Here is a 27,658-nt window from a genome sequence, read left to right on the forward strand (position 1 = left end):
GGGATAAAAGTAGGAAATGTCAGCCTCTGAAATGGAAGCTAATGAGAATCAGTATTAAACTGGGTAAAGTTAGCCAGGCATGGTGGGGTGTGCCTATAATCCCAGCTACTTGGGAGACTGAGGCAGGAGGATCATTTGAGCCCAGGAGTTTGAGTCCAGCCTGGGCAACATAGTGAGACCCCATCTCAAAAAAAAAAAAAAAAACCATAGGTTTAACTAACTGCAGTGACTCAACCTAAGAGATAATTTGCTAAATGTGTCGCTCATTCATACATCCACCCTACAAGCACTTAGTGGGTGCCTGCCACGGACCAAGAAACGTTCTCACCACAAGAGTGCTGAGTCCCATCCCCCCAAACTAGAATTACAGTTTGCATTTCTAACAAATGCCCAGGTGAGGCTAATGCTGTGAGACGGAGGCCACATTTGGGGGATCACTGACATCCTGAGTTATACATCATGCGCACTTACTTAGTGGGTAACTCAGTTCCTCAGAGCCAGGTCATCCCTTACTAACTGAGGCTCAGCTCTTAGATCAAGTGGCTCAAAGTGCAGCCCCCAGGAAAGGCCCAGCATCAAGAAGCACTTTGTCATCACAAGCCTGTAATTGCTCTTGGAAATTTACATCAATTAGAGCTTATATCTGCTTGCTAGATACATACACGTATATTGTGATTTGCTATAGCAAACGAAAAGCAATCCTAGAGAGTAGCTAGTCAAACCTCTTTACTTGATAAATGAAAAAACTGAGGCCTGAGGTTAAGTGACATGACTAAAGTCACATAGCTAATTGGCATCACTAAGCTCTCACCTAGTACTTACAGGAAGAGAGTATCATCATAGACCAGTAGTTCTGAGTGTGGTCCCTGAGCCAGCAGCATCAGCAGCACCTGGGAACTTGCTGGACCAACAAATTCTTGGACCCTGAAAAATTCTAGACCTACTGAATCAGAAACACAGCGGGTAGGCCCAGACATCTCTGTTTTGACAAGCCAAAGCCCTCCTGGTGTTACTGATGTGGACTCAGTTTGAGAATCACTGGCTTAGAGCAGTGCACAAGCTTTACTGTGCATGAGAATCACTTGGGGACACCAGTGCTTTGAGTGCTTGGAGTGCAGTGAGTGCTTGGGGCACACACACTGCTTTGAGTAGCATGTCAATCTAAAGCAGTGATTCCCAGATGTCACTGCACATTAGAATCATCTGGGGAGCCGTCAGAAATCCCAAAGCCCAGGCCCATGCCATATCAATTAGATCAAGGATTCTGGGAGTGGGAACCAAGCATCAGTATTTTTTTAAGGACCTCCAAGTGATTCCAGTATGCAGCAAAGCTCAGGGATCACTAGTAGAGAACAAGGGGCAAGTTTTCAGCTTTTGGCCAGATGCAGTGGCTCACACCTATAATCACAGCATTTTGGGAAGCCAAGACAGGAGGAGCTCTTGAGCACAGGAGTTCACAATCAGCCTAGGCAACATAGGGAGACCCTGTCTCTACAAAAAAATTTTAAAAATTAGCCAGGCCAGGCATGATGGCTCACGCCTGTAATCCCAACACTTTGGGAGGCCAAGGCAGGAGGATCACCTGAGCCCAGGAGTTCCAGACCAGCCTGGGCAACATAGGGAGACCCTGTCTCTATAAAAAGTTATAAGAATTAGCCAGGCGTAGTGGTGTGTACCTGTAGTCCCAGCTACTCGGGGGACTGAGGTGGAAAGACAGCTTGAGCCTCAGAGGCTGAGGCTGCACTGAGCTGTGTTCACACCACTGCACTCACAGAATGAGACCCCATCTCAAAAATAAATAAATAAATAGCTACTTGGGAGGCTGAAACAGGAGGATCGCTCAAGCCCAGAAAGTCGAGGCTGCAGTAAGCCATGATCGTGCCTCTGCACTCCAGCCTGGATAAGAGAGAAAGCACTAGTCTCCAAAAAAAAGAAAAAAAAGCTTTAAACTCCTAACAAAGATTCTTTTCTTGACCAAACTCTAGCTAAGCTCCTCTGAGCCCCCTTCTCAACTAGGCCTCAACTTTTGCCTATAAAGACTTGAACAAACACTAACATAATTTCTCACAGCTCAAGGTCACATCCCTAAGATGATCCTAGCTCACCTTAAAGTGCCTGCTTAAGAAAACTCAAAGCTGCTGAAAGAATTAACTGTTTGTTCCAGCCAACCCCTGAACACAGGGCCCTGACTCCCAGTATCTGTGGGAGGGTAAGAGTCTTACTTCAAAAAGCACCAGTCAGCAAACCCAGAGGGGTTTCACATCAACCACTTTCCACTTTTTGTAATTTTTCACATTCCTGACTCTTCTAAGTCTAGGCTGGCCTTCTCCCTGTTCTCCCATTCACCCTGTGAAATGCCTAGTCACCTTTGCACAAATCCAAGTTGAGTTCAATTCACATGGGACCCTTTTCCCTATTGTGATAGTATATTACTGTTTAACATCTATCCTTAAAGTTCTAACTAATGTCCAGCTTTGTCTTTAATACTGTTTACATAACCCATTTCAGAGTCACAACCTATCAAAGTACCATCTGAAATGGAAATAAAATTATGTATTTGGCCTCTGAACTAATGATGGGCAAGCCACTTGTGAGCATAGCTTTTATTTGACTACAGGGTCCAGGAAAAAAAGGGGAAAATGCACAAGTTCCAAACCTAGACAGGAAACATTTAAATGTACTGGAGGACCAGAGCGGCCTGCTGGGCTGTGAGCTCCTGTTCAAGTCCAACCTTGAGCAGTACTGCATGGTGGAAACAGCCTGGGCTTCACTGGAAGCCAGGAGACCTGGGTTTGTCTATTTAAAGCTGTGTGACCTAAACGTTGGTTTCCTCATTTATGAACCAAGAGCCACAGTGCCTGACTCATAATTGATGCTTCAAAAAAAGTACATGCGTTTAAGCTCCCAGACTGGTTAATTAATCAATGTTTCAGCAGCCAATTAAGTGACACAGGATATGTTTTGTTTCAGGGACAAGCATAATTTATTTCGGTGTTATATATCATGTCACAAGCTGAACCACAGAAGCTGCCTGTCTACCCTCAGCCCTTTCTCGCTGACCAGCCTGCTGAACCCATCTGGATCATGCTGGCTTAAACTCTTTGTTTGTATCCTATTGTGGGTCATGAACCCCTATGAGAATTTGATTAAAATTATGAACTCGCCCCAAGAAAAATGCATGTACACATAAGCACACAAAGTTGGCATACAATTGTGAGGGGTTCACAGAGTCCCTGAAGTATATCCTCAGACTCTGGCTGAAGACCCCGGGTCTAAACCATGGCCTGCAGAGGGCAGCAGGGCAGCTGGAGCCCACATTGAGAGCTGCATTCAGGAAAGCTGGGGACGCTGTAGAACTTGATGAGTTTTTTGAAGGCACTTTTCTTCAGCATCATCATCTCTTCTGGAAACCTGGAAAAGATTCTGACCCTGGAGGAGCCCCCATTCTTCACAGAGGCCTCTGTGGGCAGTGGCTTCTGAGCACTCACTGGCACGCTGTTGCAACTGAGGGAGCGCACCGTCTTCTTCTTAGTCTGCACAGACAAGTAACTGAACAGGAAGGAGGACAGCTTGTGCTTGGTGGCATCCGGGGCCTCTTCTGAAAAGCAGTCATCAACTGGGTCCAGCAGGGTTTCAAGATGGAGGCCGTTTTCCCTTCTCATGGGACCGGCTCCCATACGCTGAGGCTGCTTGATGATCTTCCTGGGCTGGACTGGATCATCTCCTGCCCCACTGACAGACTGAAGGGACGTTCCACCGGCCCAGGCTCTGGCGCCCCTGATTTGGGGGATGAGGTTCCCAACCCGAGGGCTGGGTTGGGAAGTACAGTGCTGACTCAGGATGAGAGTGGCAGCATCTCGAATGAGATTCCAGTCTCTCAGGATGTCATCCCTAGTGGTAAACTGGGATGTCACAGTGAAACGGATGATTAACTTGTCCTGGATAGTGGCCGGGATGAGGAAGAGACGGCCAGCTTTAGCTATTTCCTTTAACACATTTTCTGTGAGACAATTAGGACCCTGTTTGAAAAATAAAGAGAAGTGAAGTCTCCATCGCACCCCCTGTCAGCATCCCTAGAGCCCAGCATTTGTGTTTCCGAGAGGCTCTGGAGCACCACATAACATCATTCACAGAGGGGCTTGGAAGATGGTATTACCTTTAGACGAAAAACCACCAGGCCAAGGTGCCTCTTGGCAGGAATTTCAAAGGAAGGGTCGTTTCTGACCAGAGATTCAAAATATTTAGCCATTTCAGTACCCTAGAATTAATTGCAAGTATAAAGAGAACTGAGATTAATCATCAGACAACAGACTATGCATAAACTTTCAGACTGCTAAATGGTTTTCAACCAGGGCCACCTTCCCATCACAGAGACCTAAGCGGCTTCTGCCTCATTGTCATCTCCATTTGATTTTGCTCATATTCCAAGCTGGAAAATCTCCAATGGCTCCCTGTTTCCTGTCACATCGGATCCACGTCGAGAACTCATTTCAGGGCCCTCTTTCAACTCAGCCCCAGAACCCAGAAGGCATGTGCTTTGCAGTCCAGGCAACCTGGCCTCAACTCCTGGTTTCACAGCTCCTTGACTGGCCAAGTGGGCAAGTGAGGGCCAAAACCCAGTCCATGCTCCGCGTTCCCAGCCAGGTGCCTCATGCGAGCTATGTGTGCCTAAAGGAAGAGATGCCTGTTTGTAGTGCACATCAAGTTGCCATATGGGCTAGTGGCGGCCCTGCCCCATCCTAAGCCTACATGCTTCACTTGCCTCTCAAACCTCTTCTCACCCTGTACCCCAAATGCCCGTTTCATCCCGTTTCTGACATTCCATAGAGAACATATTTTCACATCTTGTCCCCATCCATCATGGAAAGGTTTTGGACCTGGTTAATGGATACAGAGTTTCTGCTCGGGATGATGAAAAGGTTCTGGAAATAATGGTGATGGTCACACAACATTGTGAGTATTCTTAATGCCACTGAACTGTACACTTAAAAATGAGTAAAATGGTACATTCTATGGTATGAATATTTTGTTACAATTTTAAAATGTTAAAGGCTTTGTATTATATTAATTTTCCACTGAAGTTCATACCATCTTTTTAAATGTCCTGGGGTTTTTTGCTTTTTGTTTTTAACCCAGGATTACTAACTAAACAAGGACAGGATTTGCCTTTTCTTTTATTTTTAAAAATTTCTCCAAGCATCCAGAAGATCTCAATAAAATATTTGCCAAGTAATTCTATCAGTTAGTTCTCATACTTACTACTCTATTTCAAGAGAGAGCAAGGGAGTTAGCTGATCCTCTTTTTTTTTTTAAGAGAGATAGGGTCTTGCTTTGTCACACAGGCTAGAGTACAGAGGCATGTTGCACAATCAAAGCTCACTGCAGCCTTGAACTCCTGTGCTCAGGTAATCCTCCCACCTTCACCTCCTGAGTAGCTAGGACTACAGGCATGCACCACCATGCCAAGCTACATTTTTTAATTTTTTTGTAAAGACAGTGGTCTCACTAGGTTGCTCACCCTGGTATCAAACTCCTGGGCTTAAGCGATCCTCCTTCCTAGGCCTCCCAAAGTACTGGGATTACTGGCATGAGCCACCATATCTGGCCCTGAGCCTGTCTTTTGACCATAATGAAATGGGTTTCTCCAAATCTTTCTCAGAGCCCCTTTCTCCCCTGCGTGGTCAGTTTCAAACAGCACAGGAGTTTTGACCTGCTCCATTTCTAACCTGGGACCCTTCACTCCTCCTTAGGCAACCTGATGATCCCTTGCTCCTGGGAGGTCACCATATCGATGCCGAACTTAGTGCGGACACTCAATTGGCACAGCACACCATGGCCCAGAACTCCTGGGCTCAATTGAGCTTCCCACCTCAGCCTCCCAAGTAGCTGGGACTACAGGCATGTGCCCCTGTGCCCAGCTCAATCTTTCCATTTTTTAGAAGGAACCAAGGGAAAGTGACTTTCCTAAGGTACAAGTGACAGTAGGTAGATCTCCTCCCACTGTGCTTTTATCCCTCCTACAACACATGCTGTTTGCAACAACAGAAGCAGAGGTTAGGGGAGAGGAGAACACAGAGCACAGGCAGCACTGCCACCTCCAAAGCCCCACTTCACAGGTCATGAAAGCAGAGCTGCTGCCAGTGCCCTGCACCGCTCTAGGTCAAGGGCAGGCACAGTGCAGCCATGGCCAAATATAGCCCCCACCTGTGTTTGTAAAGTTTTTTTGGAACACAGCATTCCCATTTGTTTACATATTGTCTATGGTAGCTTTTGTAGTACAGAGGTAATTACAACAGAGTATGGCCCACAAAGCCAAAAATATTTAGTATCTGGCTTTTTATAGGAAATGTTTACCAATCCCTATTGTGGGTGACAGGACATGAGGAGGATGATGAGGATGATGATGATGATGATGATGATGATGATGATGGTGATGATGATGACAATTTATTATAATTAGATGAAGAAGGAGATGATGAAGGAGGGGAAGACGAGAAGAGGAAGAAGTACTTATTGAGTACTTAACTGAGTAGTAGGTAGACCCTGTGCTAAGGGCTACATATATATTATCTCATTTAACTTGAGAGAGGTAGCATCCTTTTCTCATTTTTATAAATTAGGAAGGCATGGCCAGGGGTGGTGGCTCATGCCTGTAATCCTAGCACTTTGGGAGGCCAAGGTAGGCAGATTGCTTGACCCCAGGAGCTTGAGAACAACCTGGGCAAGATGACAAAACCCCATCTCTACAAAAAATACAAAAAATTAGCCAGGTATGATGGTATGCGCCTGTAGTCCCAGCTACTCAGGAGGCTGAGGTGGGAGGATCACCTGAGCCTGGGGAGGTCAAGGCTGCAGTGAGCTCTGATGGCACCACTGCACTTCAGCCTGAGCAACAGAGACCTCATCTCAAAAATAAATAACAATAAATAAATAAGGCAGACAAATATAGAAAGGTTAAGTAATTTCTCTAAGGTCACCAAATAGTAAAGGGTAGAACGAAAAATCCATTCTTTAAAGCACTTCTCTGTAACAGAGAAATATGAAATTTAATTTTATATAACTTTCCAAGAGCTCAGTGTAGTAGAAAGCAGCCCAGAACTATGAAGAAAGGATTTGGAATTGGGAGGCTTCAGGGAAAGTCCCGGGCCTTCTTCCCTCAAGCAGGGCAATTACTCCTTCTGAGCCTTGCCAGGTTAGAGTGACCACCCCAAGCACTGTGCTAAGAATCTAATGAAGAACTAGAATTTATTTTTGTATTGAAGGCATTATGCAAGTGTCAATAATTACCATCACAGTCAAGCTGAAGAGATAAAATTCAATCATATCAAACAACTTTAATTCCATTTCTTCTATTGTGGGACATTGGAAGAACTTTGAGCACAGTTTTGTAAAGGTGTTTGAGTAGGTGATCATAGGAATGCTAATGAAGCAGAAACCAGAACAGATGGAATAGGCAGAAAAGCTTCTAGTGGAAGCAGAATTTAAGCCATTCACAACATTTGGAGAGGAGAGGGCAGTTCAGGTGAAGGACACGGGTGAAGGTGCAGAGATGGACTGAGCATGGGGTCTGGATGGGTCGATGAAATGCCCAAGCTAAGGTAGGAGCTAATCATCAAGTCCTGGAAAGCCAGGCCCAGGAGTGTGGGCCTCATATGGTAGGCAATGGGGTTGCTAATAGGAATTCAGGGGTTTGACTCGCAAACAGAAGTGCTAAGGGAGGTTAGTCAGGATCTGCACATTGAATGTCCAGTCCCAAATTGTAAGCAAAAAAATTTTCCTAATTACTTGTAACCTCCACCAACCATTCCCCACCCACAACCCTCCAGTCTTGAGTCTGCATTTCTAGAAACAGCACAAAGTGCCTAAAGTTCCTCAATATTGTTGGTGGCAGCTGCTTATTGGTAAACAACCAGTGGTGATTACAAAGGTAAAATTACCAACATTAAAACCAGTCATATGAAACTGGAGAACATTATGTTAAGCAAAATAAGCCAGGCACAGAAGGACAAATTTCACATGTTCTCACTCAAACGTGGGAGTTAAAAAGTAAGCAAACTGAGCTCGTGGAGACATACAGTAGAATGATGACTGGCAGAGGCTGGGAAGGGTAGCAGGGAATGGGGGATAAAGAGGTGATAGCTAACGGGCGCAAAAATACAATTAAATAGATCTAATGTTAGGTGGCACAATAAGGCAACTATAGTTAACTATAATTTGCTGTACATTTCAAACTAACTAAAAGAATGGAACTAGAATGTTTCTAACACAAAGTAATGATAAATGGTTGAGAGGTGGATACCCAGTTACCCTAATTTGATCATTGCACATTGTATGCCTGTATCAAAACCTCACACATACCCCATAAATATATACGTAATTATTACGTAAGCATAAGAATTATTTTAAATGTTAAAAAAAAGTCATAGTTACCGCTTCCACCACTTCATTTTGGTTTGTGTTTGTTTAACCAAGAAGGAATTCCCTAGAGGAAAGGTGGAAGGACAAAGACACACATAGGCAGAAAGGACAGTGTCTTCAGCTTCCCCCGCTGCTTTTATCAATGGCTTTGTCTTGCATGTGGACTCTTGTAGAAGTGGGAGAACACCACCAGTGGCCAGAGTTCTTAGTTAAGTCCCCCCTCTTCCATGAAGAACATGGGAGAGAGGCTGCACCTGTCTCATTTACCTCTGTGTCCCTTTCTTAGCACAATACCTTGTAATTGCTGAATTGAATAGAAATAAATTAAGCCAAATAGGCCTTCAATAAATGCCTGTCGATGCAGGGAGGTTTGTTCCAGACTTGGTAGGTCTAACTGTCCAAGCCAGGAGAGCTTTATTTCAGGAATAATCATAATAGTGCTAAAATATTCAGCCAGCTGTGACCATTGAGGTAATTCCAAAGCAGATAGGATCCTATCCTGGCCACACACACTTCTGCTTGATTTACTTTCTCTTTCTCTCTCTGCAAACCAGACTCTGGGGCCATCCCTCCCCAGTGCTCAGTGACAGCAAGGGGAACGGTGAGACACTCAGCAGAGGACAGGCATCAGGCAGCCCTCAGGGCATGTTGTGCTCAGCGCTCCTCTGATTAACAAAGAGAATCAAGTCCCAGGAGCTGAGGAACAGGCCCAGACACCTGAACCACACACCGCAAGTCTCCTGGGCACATCTGCAAAGTAGAAACCAGCCATCCTCGCCATGAGAAAACAGAGGAACATAGGCTCAGCCCCCACAGTGGCATGCTACATACATGTCTGACATGTGCTTGAAGATTCTTCACCCCGAAGGACCGAATCACGAACCAGAGTTTAATAGAGCGAAACCGTCGGCTCAGGGGGATCTGCCAGTGCTAGAAACAAAGGAACACAGTGCCCAAGGTTAGAGACAAGGGCGCCCCACTCCCTCGGGCATTTCTGGGCATTATCCGTTGCCTGCCCAGCCCTCCAGGGATGGACGGTGTCACCATGACTCTGGGAGCTGTTGCTAAGGAGTAAGCCAAGCTCCCCAAGGGTTGCCCCATCGTGTGACCAAATCACTGATGAAGGTGGCCAATAGTCACTTGTCTAAGAGCCAGACAAGTGGAAATCAAGTCCATTACCCTGAACCAATGAGAAGGACACTTTGCTTTAAAGTGCTGCTTTAAACATTTCATCCCGGCCCAGAAATTCAACATAAGGGAAATACATTTTTACTCTAAATGAATCTATATTCCTTGAATAGCAGAAAATAAAGTTCTATTTTTATTCCTCCCAAAATGTAAAGTATAGTGGTTAGAGCGCAGACACTAGAGCCCTGCAGACCTAGGTTTCGCCTCCAGCTGTGCCACTTACTAGCTGTGTGACCTTGGGTAGTGCCACCTCACTGGCTCATCAGTCCAGGACATAAAGAACCAATTGCCCCTCCCGGGCAAGTGGTGTGAGGACAAAGAACGCCAAGAGCCTCAGAAGAAGTTGTCAGTAGGTGTTGGCTATTTAGATTATTTTAAAATGTGAGCTACAAATCACAGTAGCATTTCAGTCTAGAGCCAAGATGATCCCTATTTAACCTCACACTGCCTTGTTCATTTTCCTGTGAGATTCCTGTGATCTGAGAGGCATCACTCCAGCTGTCAGATTTCAAATGAGCACCCAAATTTCTGCCGCTGTTAGATGAAAATTGACCCTTTGCTCCTGGTGGCCAAATTCAACAGAGCTTAAAGTTCAAGGCTGCAGTCACCATACATCTGAAAATTTCCAAATCAATTTCAGACTGATTTCTCAGATCTGAAAATAAAGCAGAGGATTTGGAAAACATTTGCAGTTATTCTAATGAGTCATGTGGTTTCCTAATGACATCTCCCTCAAACGTCAGAAAGTTTCTTTTTTTTTTTTTTTTTCTTTTATTATTATTATTATTATACTTTAGGCTCTATGGTACATGTGCGCAACGTGCAGGTAAGTTACATATGTATACATGTGCCATGCTGGTGCGCTGCACCCACCAACTCGTCATCTAGCATTAGGTATATCTCCCAATGCTATCCCTCCCCCCTCCCCGCACCCCACAACAGTCCCCGAAGTGTGATGTTCCCCTTCCTGTGTCCATGTGTTCTCATTGTTCAATTCCCACCTATGAGTGAGAATATGCGGTGTTTGGTTTTTTGTTCTTGCGATAGTTTACTGAGAATGATGATTTCCAATTTCATCCATGTCCCTACAAAGGACATGAACTCATCATTTTTTATGGCTGCATAGTATTCCATGGTGTATATGTGCCACATTTTCTTAATCCAGTCTATCATTGTTGGACGTTTGGGTTGGTTCCAAGTCTTTGCTACTGTGAATAATGCGGCAATAAACATACGTGTGCATGTGTCTTTATAGCAGCATGATTTATAGTCCTTTGGGTATATACCCAGTAATGGGATGGCTGGGTCGAATGGAATTTCTAGTTCTAGATCCCTGAGGAATCGCCACACTGACTTCCACAAGGGTTGAACTAGTTTACAGTCCCACCAACAGTGTAAAAGTGTTCCTATTTCTACCACAATTTCTGTTGACTAAAAAAAAATGTTTGTCCCACTGCATATTTATCTGCCCATACACAAGATTATCAAATCCTCACAAATGTCCTCACCTTCACCCTTCACCCCAGTTTCCTGAGCCAGGCACGGTTGGGACATTACCCCTTTGTTGATGGACAACGTTTCCCCAGCAGAAAACTACTAAGCCTTTGATTTCCAAGCAAAACTCTGTTGTGCTGGGGAGCAGCTTGGGGGCTTTTGTGCCAGCAGAAGGCATCAAAACCTGAAAATGGAACAAAATTGCTGTAACAGGGAAAGTGTCAACTCTACCTCTTGTCCAATGGACACTCCAAGAGAATAATGAATGGATGATAGGGATCATCTCTTAAAAGGTTCTGGTTTCCAGATAGTTATAGCCAATTTATTTCATCTATAGAGAGAGCTACTTTATTTTACCAGCAAATAAATCAGGATAGGCAGAGGTGATTTTATTTTGATTTCTTCACAATCTTCCTTATTCCCAGTTGCTCCTTTTCTTGTCACTATTCCAAAACTGATCCATGCTGTCTCAGCAGATGTTGGTTCTAGCCAACATTTTCTGTTGGATCAAAAAATCTGGACATATAAAGCCTGACAGGGCTCTTCTTTACCTTGAGGCATCCCCAGCCTCCTCTGTGTCCTTGTAAGGTTTTGCAGGGCTCCCTTGCCAAGGCTAAGGTAATGCTCCCTCCACTGGTGCTCTCTGTCCAGTGAGAAGCAGAAAACAGGGAGCTTCTCCGCTGTCAGAGAATCTAGCCCTGATTTTAGGTGATTCCAGGACCCCAAGGATTAAGCACCTAAGTCTTCTCTCCTGGGATGCTGCCCTATTTCTGGCTCATCTCAGAGCAGGACTGAGCTTCTGTTCAAAGCTGCAGCCACCTGGATGGGAAAGACATTGGGCCCAGGTGAGAGTAGCTGTGAGGACCCTCAGGATCATGAAAAAGATAGTAACTTCACTTTTCTAGGAGTTTCTTCATGGACTTGAAAATCAAATCCATAGGATTAAAGGTGGGGGAAGGATAAGTGTAAGGCAGCGCCTTCTGGGTGGAGAGGTAAAAATAATAAGGTTCCCCAGAGCAAGGCTGGGAAGAGTTTACTCTAACATGTTTATGAGTTATCTGGAAGACAGAGAGCACTGTAAAATCTCCAAACTCCTGGGAATGAACCCCGGGAAGATCCTGAGGCACTGTGGTAAATGAATTTAAACAGTAACATGAAATTCAAAAGGGCAAGGGTGAACATAATGCTCCTCAGTTATGATGACCCAAATGCACTCATAGGAGAATGGGCATCAATTCACATTCAGGAAGCAAACCTACAGTTATCCCTAAAGATATCTGACCCTTGGGCTGTTCTGGAATTTTTTTAATTTTTCATTAAAAATCTCTGAAAACCTACCAGAAAGAGCAGTGGAGATAAAGAACCATTATTTTTCTTTCTTTCTTTACCTCTAGAGGGTCTTCTGTCACCACCAGTAAGCCATGAGGCTTACCGCTGCAGTTCTAATCCAAAAGCTTCAAAAATCTAAAGAGGGTGTGGGCTGGTCCAAGGGAAAATAGCCAGTAGAATCAAGTGATGACGAAGCTATTATTTTAAGACTAAAAGGGCAAGACACTTCAGTTGTCCAAGAAGATAAGATAAAACCATCTCTTCACAAGGAAGGACACTTACAGGGGTCAGACACTGCTCTCAGCACTTCAGTGTATTAATTTGTATAATCCTCACAGCAAGCCTAAGAAGCCAGAACTGTGGTCATCAGCCTCATTTGACACAAGAGGAAATCTAGACACAGAGTTTAAATCACTTGCCCAAGGTCACACAAGTTAGTAAAGAGAAAGCCAGGACTCCAACACATGCCATCTGGCTTTAGCACCTACATGCCTAACCACTGTCATAACAAATCTCTGCAGCTTCAAAGAAGAGCTTTCAGAAATACTATGCCTACCATATATTGAGCACTTGCCACACGGCTATTGTGCTAGGTGATCCACACGTGTTCTCATTTAAGCTTCACAATACCCTATGAATCAATGCCACTATTCTCATTTTACAGATAAGGAAAGCAAGGCTCAGACAGGTCCAGTTAGTTTCCCAAAGGGCCACTGCTGGAATGGAATTCCAAACCAAGCTTGCCCCCACTCTGCTCTGCTGCCTCCGTTGGCCAGATTATGCGTAATAACATTCGTTTACATCCCTGTCTCCCCTACAAGTAAAGGAAGGGCTCATCCTCAAACTGCAGAGTCAATTTGTTAAGAACTCGTTTCCCTAAGGCAAAATACTGGCTGAGGATGTGGGATCAAGAGAGTTGAGGTCTGCCGGGCGCGGTGGCTCACGCCTGTAGTCCCAGATACTTGGAAAGCTGACGCAGGAGAATCGCTTGAACCCGGAAGGCGGAGGTTGCAGTGAGCCAAGATGGCGCCACTGCACTCCAGCCTGGTTGACAGAGCGAGACTCCGTCTCAAAAAAAAAGAAAGAAAAGAGAGAGTTAGAGAGTTGAGGCGCAGTCAGTTGGGAAAGTCAGGAATGCTTGGAGGCTTCCAGTACCTCACACAAGTCCCGCAGCCCATCACTACCACAGGGCTGCCCCACAGCGCCTCTGCCAGGGACAAAAAAACAAAAGCAATTTCAGCAAGAAGGCTGTTTCCCCACCGGGGAAATTCTCCACCCTGCCCTGCTGCTGGGTAAGAAACAAAAAAGATGACCCGAGATGGAGGCAGAAGGAACTGGTCCACCTGTGGTAGGAAGAGCATTTCTGGGAATTAAAAAATGCCACAAATATTCAGGAAATTTGCACACTGCCTCAAAGGCTGGTCTCATTTTCTAGGGTTTTTAACCATTTTCTGGGTTTCATTCTATATACTTAGGCACAATTAGAAACCAAGGTATGCATTGGCAATATTATGAGATGAGCTCATAGTGTGCTGCCTTCTGAAGGGAGCCACCGTACAGATTTTGGGGGGTCCGACGCCTACAGTTCCCCCTGGCCACCCGAGACCACTAGGCTGCCCATCCCTGGCCACTTACCATGAAGTCGGTGGCCACGCCTGAGTTGGCATGCCTGAGGTAGATGGGATTCACACTGAAGGTCTGCTGCAGCTTGTACTTGTCCTTGACCCTGTGGGTTTCCAAATGGGCATTAGTGGCTGAGGTCTCTCCAGAGGAGGCAAGGCGTTCCTGCGTGCTCGGAGCTGGGCTGCTACACTCACCAGAACCCAGTACAGTCAAAATGCACCATCATCCACTTGGAAGGATTAAAGGTGAAGGAGTCGGCATACTCAATCCCCTTCAGAAACCCCCGGAACTCGGGGCACAGGAAGGCAGTGCCTGCATAAGCAGCATCGATGTGGAGCCACAGCCCCTCACGGGCACCTGAGGAGGCAAACATCACCTGGCCGGAGGGGAGGCGTGAACTGGGGAAAGGTGTCTCGCACCTGGCCCAGCTGAGTGGTGGGCTGCAAGGATGATGTGCTTTGGCTAAATGAGAAATGGAGGGGGTGTGGAGATGGGAGCAGGTGGAGTCAGTTTGAAGAAGTGGGGCTGAAGGAGGCATCATTACCTCCTAACGGGAAAGTCTACCAAGCCTCACCCTTGCCTTTTTCTTCCACTGGGTAAAGGGCCAGCACCCTCTTGGCCTCAGCCTAGAACATCCTGGCACAGAAATCAATTTCCCACCAGCACAGAGAGCAATGTTAGTGCACCGAATACAAAAGTTAGAGGGAAGGTATCTCTCTTTCCTAGTGGTTTCTTGCTTGGGGATTAAACAGTCCCATCTGGGTTTCCTCTCTGCCTTTAATCTCTCCCATAATTTCCCCTACCCTACCCTACCCTTTTCCTTTTCTGAAGCTAGAATAGAAAGCATTCCTATTCTAGCCTAATTCACACTGTATTTTGGATATAGCCTGCATTAAGTAAAGTTCAACATACAAGTAAGAGGATGAGAAAACCGAAGCCTCTCCTACTGTCACCTCCTAGGACAGGAGGCAAGGTAGGCCACCTCTAACTCTTGTCACACCACTGGGAAAGGCAATGTCCAGGGATCCCTGGAAGAGACCCTCATGACCTTTGGTGGGTCTTCCCATGTCTCTGCATTGACCAAAGAGGAACAAGAATAATCCCATAGAGCTGGTTTCAGGTCCTTGCTTTAGGAGACATTTAAAAATGTATTCCTTGTCTTCCTAGTCAGAGAGGGAAGATACTTACAGATGGGGCCCAGCTCTGACAGGCAGTCAAATGCACAGACCCCAGTGGTCCCTAGTGTTGCACAGACCTAGGGGAAAATGAAGGCAAGTTAACATAGGAGGGTGGGCTCGTGTGACACATTTGGCCTGAGAAAGATTTCACCACAGATGTGATCTACTCCCATCCATCCCACCAGAACAGTGTATATTTCAGACTGTGTTTTACCATGGCTCGTAAGAAACACATTTTTTTATAACAATCTAGTACATGTGTATGCGTGTATTTGAAAAAAAAGTTTCATAAAACAATACATACTCTGGCTATATGTGTGCACTCTAATATTTTATACTATATTTCTTTTTAATGCCGGTTATGACCCACAAAATTTATTCCATAACACACCTATGGATAGCACCTCATGATGTGTAAAATACTGTACGGGAGGACCTTTCTGCTTTTGTGTGCAGCATGTTACTTACCTGAATTCTGTCAAAATTCCTTCCTCACATCCAAGTTCTATCATTCTAAGCTTAGGCACATATCCTGACTTACAAAGACAGGCACCAAGCCCCGCTGCTTGTCTTCCTCGATGGCCTTCTGAAGAGCTTCCCCTCGGAGTGAGAAGTTGTCATCCACAGGCAGAAATTTCATCTTCACAAGGGAAATCAAACCAGCCTTTTCCACAGAGGAGTGAGCCTAGAAGGGCCACAGAAACCTGTCAGCAAAGAGTCATCCTGGAATGATCACTCCCCAGAATCTGCTGAAGCCTAAGACTCGGGGAACCAAATGTGATCATTGGAAGCTTGTCTTCCCTACAGTTGCTGGAGACAAGCTCCCATGTCTGAGCTGCCCGGAACCCCAGCATACTCACGTCTAGAAATAAATTGCTCAAGGACCAAGATTCCAGAAGCCAAGCACCAACCCGAAGGGCTGTCCTGCGTCGGGCAACTCACCTGGTCAGAGGCATAGGCCACGAGTCGGGCATTCAAGCAGGACTCATCAGCATCGGGCTCAGACGTTTTCATTTCCAGGATTTTGTTCTTCCTTGCTGCCAGCAGGGCAATCAAAGTGGATTCACTGACCGTGCTCTGCAGGGGAAAAGAATTATCATGGCAGCCTTTCTGTATTCTCTTGCCAAATTTCCCCATGTTTTATAGTTTCTCTGTGTGTGTGTGTGTGTGTGTGTGTCATAGCTATTCACAGAAGGAAATACACAGCTCCTCCTGCCCAAGGTGCCCATGTCCCTCCCCAACTTGCATTCCTGTTCTGCCTTCTGAAATAAGCTTGCACCTAATACCACCCTCTCTATTAGAGAGGCCACAGAAACCAAAAAGAGAATGTTCTGTCCCTCCTGGATGTGTTTGCTCCCCATGTAAAACATATTTAAAAGAAGAACTCTCAGCTTATTACACAAATGGATATGGAGTTTGATTCCCCAGGGAGAGAGGATCCTGGCCTGTGTGAGAGGGTGGTGACTTGGGCCCATTTAGTTGTCAATAGCTCTTGTGACCTTGGGCTAACATTTCCCCTCCAGAAGATTCTTTTCTGTCTATGAAATGGAGAGCATCCCTTTAACTGCTTCCCAGGATGGGAGTATAGATTATCCAAACAAGGGTTGGGTAGGATTTTGCTCTGGCCATGATTGTGGAAATCTTCAGGGCCACCTCAGAAACTTCACAGGAGTCTTTATGGTTCCTCATCATTCATTCACCCAGTCTTTGATGTCTTTGCTTCTTGAAATCTTCAAGTGACCTACAGCTGATCGAATCCTGCTAAAAATGCCTGGCAGACACTGTCATGGAGAGTGGTGTGGACCAGATCCCACAGATATTAAGTGCCTGGGAGTTACTCCATAACGAGAAAGCTATTTATGTAAAGAAGTACATAGCATAATAATAATAATAATCAGCTGGGTGCAGTGGCTCACGCCTGTAATCCCAGCACTTTGGGAGGATCCCTTGAGTCCAGGAGTTTGAGACCAGCCTGGACAACATAGTGAGACCCTGTCTCTACAAAAAAAATAAATAAAAGCCAGGTGTAGTGGTGCACACCTGTAGTCCCAGCTGCATGGGAGGCTGAGGTGGGAGGATTGCTTGGGCCCAGGAGGTGGAGGCTGCAGTGAGCCATGATGGCTCTACTGCACTCCAGCCTGGGCGGCAGAACCAGGCCCTGTTTTTAAAAATAATAATAATAGTAACAACACCTTCCATCTGTATTGCAATTCATAGTTTACAAAACACTTTCTGGCATTCTACTTGCTCCTCACAACACCTCTTTGAGATAATTATGATTCTTGTCACACTAAGAGAAGGAGAGTGATGCTCAGAGAGGTGATGGGACTAACTCAAGTTCACATGGCTGATGATACAGGAGAAAGCATGGTTTGGATTTAGACAGGCATCGGTTTAAATCCTCATTCTTCCGCTTATCAGCTGTGTAAGCCAGGGCAAGTTATTTAATTTCTCTGAACTTCAGTGCTCTTATCTCAAACACTGGGGAATGGTACTATTCACCTGTAGGGTTCCTGAGATAATTAGATGAAAAGTAAGATCATGTACCATAGACATTTAGCATGTTCTCCCAAATATGATATCTGAAGTTGTAACTATTTGCTGACAATCCAAAATGTCCACAACATGCAGCAATTTGTCTTTCTTCCGAGGTTCAGATTTTAATCTTGCTGCAAGGCTGCAGTGAGAGAGGGAGTCACTTAGCTAGCAAGAGGACCCAGTGAACTTCCTGGTTCTCATCTCAGAGCAACATGGCAATTTTTTTATTTTTTGAGACAAGGTCTTACACTGTCGCCCAGGCTGGAGTGCAGTGGCACAATTATAGCTCACTGCAGCCTCAATCTTCTGGATTCAAGCAATCTTCCTACCTCAGCATCCCAAGTACCTGGGTCTACAGGCACATGCCACCACATCCAGCTAATTTTGTTTGTTTGGAGAGATCAGGTTTCACCATGTTGCCCAGGCTGGTTTGAACTCCTGGGCTCAAGTGATCCATCTGTCTCAGCCTCTCAACGTGCTGAGAATACAGGGGTGAGCTACCATGTCCAGCCACAATTTTTATTTAAAAAAAGAATTCATTGAATCCTTGCATATACTCTTTGAGGGAAATAGTATTATTATCTCTGTCTCGTAGATTATAAAACCAGGAAACATACATTAAAGTAGAATTCAAGAATCTGAGGAATCTCAAAGGTCTCAGAACAAAGCCCTCATGAACGTCAAGGATTTATAGATGCAAAAGCACCTAACAATGTGTGTGGTCTGTGGGAGGCACCCAGAAGGAAAAAAAGAAATATTTGAAGAACCATAATTTGACAACTATCCAGAAGATAGGGTCAGAAGATACCATTAATCAGTTTATGCTGTTAATTGCTCTCACTGAAAGGGATCTCCTGAACCTAGCAGGGAGAGAAAGAGAAGTCCTCTCCTTGCCTTCTCCTTTCCCCTTTTACCATGAGATACAAAATGGGACAACAAAAAGGAATTGTCAGATTATAGACTAAGAAACCTGAATCAAGTCATACTGGAAATGTGATCAAGTGTTGGCTCTTTAATTTCTTTCAAAGGAAGTAGCAGTACATGTGAATGAAGCAGAAACTGAGGTGGGAGTAGAGGTGGAAGCTGTGATGATGGTGGTGTTGGTGATGACGGTGTGGGTAATGTGGGGGAAACTCCATGGAGAATGGGAGCATTGCCAGGTTAGGGTTTGGCTTGTCTTTCGCTACTTAGCCCCCATGCTAGGTGAAGCTTTGCCAAGGGAGGTACCTGCAGGACGCCTCCGCCCTGGCTGCTGGGGTGGTGGTGCAAGAAGTGCTCTGGAAGTCCCAGCATTTTTGCCAACCAGTCCATGACGTTCATCTCCAGCTCTGTACACGCAGGGCTGGATGCCTGAGAAAGGAAAAGGAACTTCAAACTGCACAGCCCCAGGGCACTGAGGTGCCCCCACGAGCTCCAGAAACATGTCTGCCCTGATGGTGTCAATGGGAACCTTTCTGGAGAAGGGGTCAATGTTAGGCCATGTGCCTCTCTCCTCGTCCACTCTCTGTCAACCAAAAAGAGAAAATAACGTGGGGCTTTGGATTCATGCTGCCTTCAATGAGGCGAATTCTCCAAGGCTCTATGGAGAAACGGCCCTAGAAATGGTTGGCTTGGATTTGGTTCTCCAAGTCCCTAAAATACATAGCTGAGAAGTCCTCAAATGCCCAGGGGGAAGTTTTCCTAGAAAAGATATGAATATCCCCGCCCACCCACCCACACACCCATAGGAGTTCAGGCTTAAAATAAAAAGATGTTCTAGAAGGCTTTTGGCACCATTTAAAGCTGAGTGGTGCTTAAGGGGTTATTAAGGGAAGTCTTAGGACATATCTCCAGCTACTCAAATACAAGAGCACAGAGGAAGTGGTGACTCAATAGGCATCAAATTGCTTAGTTAAGGTCACAAACTGTGGCAATAACTGGATCTGTATCCAAATCTTATCTGTTTCTCTATGAGCTGTGTGATCTGGGGGAGATAAGTTGCTTAAGCCTCGATTTCTTCAACTACAAAATGGGATCAATACTCGTGATTCCATAGGGTTAAAGGATGTGATGAGAAAATTAAAATAAAGCGTAAGCTTAAAGAATATAGCCCTTGTTAACATTTATTGTGGAGCCATATTCAGAAACCAAGACAAAATATGTCTGCCCTAGGATGCCACTCCCTGCTATGTTCTCCATTGCCGGTAGTTACAGCCGTTGCTACTCACCCAGGTGAATCCCAAGCAGTTGATGGCATCAGCCAGCATGTCTCCTAGCAGGGAGGGCCAAGAGGTGAGGGCTGGGTAGTAGGCGTGCATATGGGGGCTCTGCCAATGTACCACCTGGAGGCAGAGCATGCACACAGTTGGCACCAGGAGGCATTTCCAGCAGGCTTGCTTTCTCCAGAGACCATCTCTGGCAAGGTAAAGTGTCACTCTAGAGATGGGCTGACACTTTTAAGCAGAAATAAGTGACATAACTCCATGAAAATCAGACTTGTTCACTGGTGTTCTTGCCACTCACGTCCTATGCTAGATCATCAGTGGAGCCTTTTCACATATGCAAAGTCCAGAAGGAAATATGCAAAAGGAAAATCTCTAGAGTAACCCAGTTGTGGGATTCTGGGTGGTATTCACGTTAGTCCCCGGTACTTACCCCTCATGCCGCCCCTGCCGAGCAATAAAAGGAAGGGCAGGCCGGGTGCAGTGGCTCATGCCTATAATCCCAGCACTTTGGGAGGCCGAGGCAGGTGGATCACAAGATCAAGAGATTGAGACCATCCTGGCTAACACGGTGAAACCCCGTCTCTACTAAAAATACCAAAAAAATTAGCCAGGCGGGGTGGCCGGAGCCTGTAGTCCCAGCTACTCGGGAGGCTGAGGCAGGAGAATGGCGTGAACCCGGGAGGCTGAGCTTGCAGTGAGCCGAGATCGCGCCACTGTACTCCAGCCTGGGCTACAGAGCGAGACTCTGTCTCAAAAAAAAAAAAGGAAAGGCAGACTGTGAGCTCCAGAAAAGCAGACTACTTGTTTCATCCAGTTTCTTGCAAAAGGCACCTTTTGTTTTTGTTTTATGGAGCACTGAACTCCCTGAGCATGCAACTCAGAGGGTCAGGGTGAATGGGTTTAAAGCTGTCCTTAAGCATCACATTGGGGATGTAGTGAGGAGAGGAGACGGTAGAGAGGAGAGCCCAGACCAAGCGTACGGGAGGCCAACCTCCAGGCTAAGCCCTGAGCCCACAATCAAAACCGGATGTAAGGAGGAGCTGAGTGGGCAGGAGGGGCCCCCCATCAGAACTCGGAAGAAGCCCTGGTGGTTCATCGGCCTCATGGACTATCTAATCTCTCCTCATCTCACTTCTCTGCAAGCATGCCCTGTTCCTTTCTGCATTTATGTCTTTGAGCAATGCTGTGTCCCCTGATAGAAAGGCACTCTCTATAAAGACATGACCTTCCAAAACCTGCCAGTTCTTAGAAAGCTACTAAATATTCATTTCCTCCTCAAACTCTCCCCCAGCTCCCACAGCTCCTGTCGATCCCTTCCCTGAGCGATGGAACACTAGAATTCTAGATGTTTCACTCTACTGAGGACTCATTTGATAATCTCTTAGGGCATCATCCTGTTCTTTACTGTCCACACATACTTAGAGTTCTTCAAGAGCAAGGACCTTGTCCTGGACAGCGTGTATAGTATAAGGAGCCTAAGAATTAAGCCCAAGGACACAAGTTCCCATCCCACCTCGGTCCCTAACCAGCTGTGTGATCGTGTAGGTTTACCATGAAGCTAATGAACTTAAACTCCAACATACCATGTTTGTGTGGGTCTCTTTTGAGATTCATTCTTTTTTTTTTTTTTTTTTTTTTTGAGACAGATTCTCGCACTGTCACCAGGGCTGGAGTGCAGCAGCGCCATCTTGACTCACTGCAACCCCTGCCTCCCGGGTTCAAGAGATTCTCCTGCCTCAGCCTCCCAAGCAGCTGGGATTACAGGTGCCCGCCACCATGCCTGGCTAATTTTTTTGTATTTTTAATAGAGACAGGGTTTCACTATGTTGGCCAGGCTGGTCTCGAACTCCTGACCTCGTGATCCACCTGCCTCAGCCTCCCAAAGTGCTGGGATTACAGGCGTGCACCACCGTGCCTGGCCTCATTCTTTTTTGTTTTTCAAAAGGAGGTCTCAAAAAGTATTTACAGTACAGACCCCATAAGACCAGGAGCCTCTCCTGCACCTCCCTCAACCTCAGTTTCTCATCGTAAAATAAATCCTGTCTCCTAGGGTTGTTGTGTGGGTGGAGGCGTGGGCAAGAAATGTGTGAAATGTTAAGCTCTAACATTAACGGTAAACTAATCATGTGGGTGACAGACACATCATATATCCCGACTTGACTCAGAGAATCAAACCTCTTCCTCCGATTTTCACCATGCAAGAGTCATGATCGGTAATAACCACATCTCCTACTCTCCAAGCCTTCTTTTACTTATTTCTCACAGGACCCTATGGGGTAGGGCCTATGCATTATCTGTTTTGCAAGTGAGAACTGGGGCTGACAGAGAGAGGCCACATCCCTGTGGTCACACATACCCCATAGGGACAGGTGACCGCAATGAGACAGAAGCCCAGACACCCGAGCAGGGTGGTGTCCTGACTTTTCCCATGGGGATGCTCTCTCTCTCTCCCATGAAAAGTAAATGAGGATTGTCTAACCAGGGTTGCAATTAAAGGGGAAAGAGAGTTTTTCTTCTCTTATTTTCTAAGTGGTGGCAGGAAGAGAAAAACTAATTCAGTTTTCAATGAGGCACTGAGCAAAATGAGTAAGCAAAGGGCCAACTGCTTTCAGGCCAGCTCTCAGAGGCTGGTGTGGCCTGAGAGATGAGTTGAGAGATTTGACCCTCATTATCACTGTGCTTAGTGACAGTATTTTGGAAACCCCAGAGAAGGGCTTCTACCTCCTAGCCCTATCAAGAGACAATAGTCTGTTCTTGTAAGATAAATAAGATAAAATTAGCCAGAAGAGCCCTTATCAAAAACAAACAGACCTCTTTCCAGAAATGAGCCTCACCGACCACACCCACAGCAACTGCTGGAATTCCTCTCGATCAAATGAATCAGCTCATTTCCACCGCTTCTGACAGTTGCTTTCAGTCTCACTCCCAGATTACAGTTAGCCCCTCAGCAGATTACATTTTACAGAATAAAATCCAGGAGATAATCTTATCAGGATCTAGCCTCCGTAAAGCCTTACTGATATTGACATTTTCCAAAGATGCTTGTGAAATAGGCTGAATGGTCAAAGAGATGAGTGGCTTTGTATGAAATTGCTCTCACGGCCAGGCGCCGTGGCTTAGGCCTCTCATCCCAACACTTTGGAAGGCCGAGGCAGGAGGATCACTTGAGCCCAGGAGTTGGAGACCAGCTTGGGCAACACAGCAAGACCTTGTCTCTATTGCTTTGAAAAAAAAAAAAAAAAAAAGTCAAAATTGCCATCACTTTCTGAGTTTGAATATTTTCCCACCCCTGCCTCTAGGCATATTTTTGTCACTTTTTTTTTTTTTTGAGATGGAGTTTCGCTCTTGTTGCCCAGGCTGGAGTGCAATGGCGCTATCTCAGCTCACCGCAACCTCCGCCTCCCGGGTTCAAGCGATTCTCCTACCTTAGCCTCCCAAGCAGCTGGGATTACAGGCATGTGCCACCATGCCCAGCTAATTTTGTATTTTTAGTAGAGGCGGGGTTTCTCCATGTTGGTCAGGCTGGTCTTGAACTCCCGACCTCAGGTGATCCACTTGCCTCGGCCTCCCAAAGTGCTGGGATTACAGGCGTGAGCCACCGCGCCTGGCCTTTTTGTCACATTGAGGTCAAAAGTTCTTTGGGAATGATGAAGGCAAACCTCAAGTTGGCCTCAGGAAGAGCCTCTAAACTTGTGGTTCAGAACACAAATGCCCCAAGCAGGGAGAGGGAAGACACAGCTTGTGTGGGGGTGTGGAGCCAGAGAGGCAATGCTAGGGGCCCAGGCTTAGCCAGGCACACTCAGGCACTCACCAGTAGAGGTGACAGAGGGTAGGAGAAACAGCACAGCCTGTGAAGTAAGACTGGTCTAGGTTAAAATCCTGGATCTACCAGGTACTAATTCTGTGACTTTGGGGAAGACAATTAACTTCTCTAAGCATCAGCAGTTTCCTCATCTGTAAGACAGGGCCACTGGGAAGATTAAATTGATAGCATGTCATGTGGCCAGCACAGAGCTGGCACATGGCAGGGAGCCCCGCCACAGGAAGGGAGTCGATGCCACTTTAGCATGAGCACCATGGCAGAGCTCCTCACCGCCAGTGGTCAGGGGTGTCTTCACCACCCATCAAGGCAGGGTCCAGCTCAAGCCCATGCATCAGCCAGCTTCCATCAGCTTCCTGGCCCCACCAGCACTATCCCAGGCTGCACCCTCCGTCATGGAAAGTATCAATGATTCAGGGAAAGTCCCTTCTTGCTCTTGAAAAGCAGCTCAATCACCAGACCTCAGAGGGGACAGGAGGGGTTGCCACGGGCCATTCAGTTTCCTGGGCCAACACAACCTGATCACCAGCGTGTCCTTGCGGGCATGTGTTCCCCACTTCCTTCCTTCTCTTTGGTGTGGTCTCAGACGCTGTATAGAAGAGTCTCTGGCTCCGTCGTCAGGGCCAGGCACTACCTCCAGCTTCCTCTCCCCTGTCTTACTATCCACAGTTGTACTTTCCCCTTAGACAAAATGTTCACTTCTCCACCCATCCCATTAGACTTCCACACTTCTGCCAGACTGTGCTCTGGAATGCAGGTGTTCTGGCCAGCCCTGGCATCAGAAACCTCATGCCATGGCACAAGTGGGCAAAAAAAAAAAGAAAAAGAAACCTAATACCAGTCAAAGTCCTGCCCTCCACATGCCTAGCAGATGGGCTGGGGTGTTGGTGGCCAAGTGGCTGAAGGATGCATTCTCATCCCAAGCTGACCCAAAGCAGGTCTTTCTTCAGGCCACCACCCACCCTTCTGTGCCCTGAAATCCAGAACTGCCCTTGTGGTCACTGTGTCTCACCCCAGGCATGATGATTCGTTCAATGTCCCCAAAGATGCTGTCCCAGCTGTCGGGGTCCTCAGGAGCACTCTCAGGCAGCTGGGCTCGCAGGTAGCCAGGCTGCACGTCTGGCGTCACACGTCTCTCCCGCACAGTGCTCAGGTACTGGCAGATGTAATCCACCATCTCTCTCCCTAGAAGTGACATAGAGAAATCAGGCTGAAGTCCCCTGACTGGGCCTGACCGATTTGTGCCCATCCCTCTCAGGTCCGGGCCAAGAGACTTGGTAAAGAAGGAGATGGATTTGGCCGGGCACAGTGGCTCATGCCTGTAATCCCAGCACTTTGGGAGGCTGAGGCAGGCGGATCACGAGGTCAGGAGATCGAGACCATCCTGGCTAACATGATCAAACCCCTCTCTACTAAAAATACAAAAAATTAGCCAGGCGTGGTGGCGGGCGCACATAATCCCAGCTACTTGGGAGGCTGAGGCAGGAGAATCGATTGAACCTGGGAGACGGAGATTGCAGTGAGCCGAGATTGCGCCACTGCACTCCAGCCTGGACTCAAAAACAAAAGAGACGGATTCATGGGCCGAGGGTTGGATCTGATCCCCTGCACGACCTTATCTTCAGAATTTAAAAAAAGAGTGAGGGAGTGAATGAATGATGGAGGGAGTTTCTAAGTGAGCAAATGAAGAAAAGGGAAAATCTCCAAAGCACAAAACTCTAGCGCCAAAGTGAAACGTTTCATTTGCTTTCCCCTTCCTTTATCCACTTCAATTTTGATTGTCTCTCCTACCTTTCTTTCCTTCTCAGAAACAGAACATCTATTAACTACTTTCTAGGTTCAGTAGAAACTCTATAGCTCTTTGTATCCAAAAATTGTTACACACACACCCACCAGTTATATCTGTTTAGCACAGATAGAAAGATTCCATGCCCAGTTCCGATAAAGTATTAAAAAAATCTATTTTTTCTCCATCCCCATTGAATAAGTTATTATTTATCTTTTTTGGACTCATATGAGGACTTAACTTCAAGAATCTGATTAAAACTGTAGGCTTACATATACACAGAACTTTGTGTATAATTTCTGAGGCTCACAGAATCCCTAAAGCACAACCATGGATCCAGACCAAGCCCCCTGCCCTGGCCTGGGAAATGTGGCACCAAATCTTAATGACTTTCTCTCCCTCCTGCTGCCTCCATCAACACCTCAGTGCTCAGGATATTTTTTAGATGCTAAAAAAAAAAAAAAATGTATCAAGTGAATGAACATACAAGTAAGGAAGGAAAAAAAGTCAAGTTGAACACTCTGAAACTATTGCAAATTATTCTTTCAGGTTGCAGTCTTCAGTGCCTCTGTTGCTGTGTGCGTGCGTGTGTGTGTGTGTGTGTGTGCGCGTGTGTGTACATATCTCTTTGTCTGTCTCAACATCCACCCCTTAGTACTTCCTGGTCTGCTTTTACCTAGGAGAGGGAACTCAGTTTCTCCCCTCTGCATCAGCTTATGCAAAGTTCTTAAGAACAGAACCAACCCCAGACAAAACTGATGAGACAAAGGTAGATATCCACACCATTATGTCTTCCTTCTGCTCCCCTTCAACCCTCTCACATCCTGGTTCTTCTGCAGCAGGGCCCCACCAGAGATCTGAGAGCTCTAGACCTAACCTTCCACTGGTCCAGGAACAGCGCTAAATGTATTTGTGTTCCACTCAGAGGATGAATATCCACAGGAACTTACTCTCAGCTGACAGTGCCTTAGGAAAGCAATGGAATAAGCTAATGCACACTAATTAGTGAGTAGGAGGATATAAAAAATTATAGAAATAGACATTCAAGATTCTCTTTTAAGCAACTACCTACTTTCCTGCTAAGGGAGAGCCATGCCTGAAAACTGGATAACCACTTGGTTTTGCCTGACACAGAGTAGGCACCTACTAAATATTTATGAGATGAATGACTAAATGAAAGAACGCTACTGATATATTCACACATGAAGGAATGAATGTTAAGAAAGAAAAGATTTGCAGTGATTACAGAATATTGAGAAAATTTTTTTCTGTTGCAGAATATGAACAATCTCCTTTTCCCATTTAGTGACTCAGGGATCCAAATCCTCAATTTTGAGGGAAAGTGGGGAGGAAAAGCAAGGCACAGTAGTGTGGACATATGTGAGAGTGGGTATATGAGAGGGAGAATGAAAGAGTGGTTGAGAAAAGTTTTACACTCTGATCCCACATTCCTTTCTCAGAAAAAAAAAATGTTGCTGGTGCCAACTCTCAGAAGGCAATTCTAATGCTCCCACCAAATGTCACCCCAAAATCTAAGGGCCACCCACCAGCAGCCATTCCTGCAGGAGTAGCAGCAGGGAAGAGGGCCAGGGATGCCCGTTGCTCACCTCTCTCTCTGTACTCCTCAGGCTCCATCATCTCGCTTGGTCTCTGGCTCCTTCTCACAGATGGACACGCAGGAGTTGGAAGGCGTGAAAGGCGTAGAGCAGCCCGGCTTCCCTCTTGCCAGTCCTGCGCACTCACTGGCAGCCAGTGTGGGCCCTTTATTTAAAGGGTTCTTTCTTTGACCTTAGCTCCGCCCTTCAAAGTCCCTTCCTCTAGGTTTAATTAATTCCACCCTTTCTTTCCCCAGTCCTTGTTGAAAACAGCAACCACAACTTTGACTGGTCGAGAGAGCCAGGATAAAAGGCGCTTCTAAATTAAGCAGTGCACTTAGCAACCCAAGCCTGCAGGCAGCCTCCAGGTGGATGCCGTAAAAGAGCCCTCAGTTCTTTCTGCCCCTGGATTCAGACAATAGAGCTCCAGCCTCAGACAAGCTCCCAGCTCAGTAGCCCAGAATAAGGCCAAGGGTATGCAGAAA

The 27,658-nt window shown here is 46.1% G+C and overlaps 1 protein-coding gene across 4 annotated transcripts; it reads right to left on the reverse strand.

Annotated features, from left to right (window-relative positions):
- Positions 1-2,957: 2,957 nt before the first annotated feature.
- On the reverse strand, positions 2,958-27,365 carry HDC (histidine decarboxylase). Of its 4 annotated transcripts, XM_002825438.5 has the most exons (12): positions 27,186-27,363; positions 24,805-24,977; positions 19,976-20,089; positions 18,996-19,118; positions 16,173-16,307; positions 15,772-15,915; positions 15,241-15,307; positions 14,247-14,409; positions 14,065-14,155; positions 9,250-9,348; positions 4,157-4,258; positions 2,958-4,019 (listed from the first exon to the last, which is right to left on the reverse strand). In XM_002825438.5, the coding sequence occupies exons 1-12, from the start codon at positions 27,214-27,216 to the stop codon at positions 3,273-3,275; spliced, it is 1,989 nt and encodes a 662-aa protein (XP_002825484.2). In that variant the 5' UTR covers positions 27,217-27,363; the 3' UTR covers positions 2,958-3,272. The 4 variants fall into 4 exon arrangements, with proteins under 4 accessions (XP_002825484.2, XP_002825485.2, XP_063572214.1 ...); XM_002825439.5 differs by lacking the exon at positions 9,250-9,348 and having other exon boundaries at positions 27,186-27,365; XM_063716144.1 differs by lacking the exons at positions 24,805-24,977; positions 27,186-27,363 and adding an exon at positions 20,403-20,545.
- Positions 27,366-27,658: the final 293 nt, after the last annotated feature.

The sequence above is a fragment of the Pongo abelii genome, chromosome 16 (assembly GCF_028885655.2).
Source record: "Pongo abelii isolate AG06213 chromosome 16, NHGRI_mPonAbe1-v2.0_pri, whole genome shotgun sequence".
Taxonomy (NCBI): domain Eukaryota; kingdom Metazoa; phylum Chordata; class Mammalia; order Primates; family Hominidae; genus Pongo; species Pongo abelii.

Excerpts from the sequence above, each read along its gene's own strand:
- HDC (XM_002825438.5), bottom strand. The coding sequence starts at position 27,216 with ATGATGGAGCCTGAGGAGTACAGAGAGAGAG. Across the intron at positions 16,308-18,995 it reads AGGGCGGAGGCGTCCTGCAG|AGCACGGTCAGTGAATCCAC; the intron begins GTACCTCCCTTG and ends TTTCCCCTGCAG. Across the intron at positions 15,308-15,771 it reads GGGGCTTGGTGCCTGTCTTT|GTCTGTGCAACACTAGGGAC; the intron begins GTAAGTCAGGAT and ends ATTTTCCCCTAG.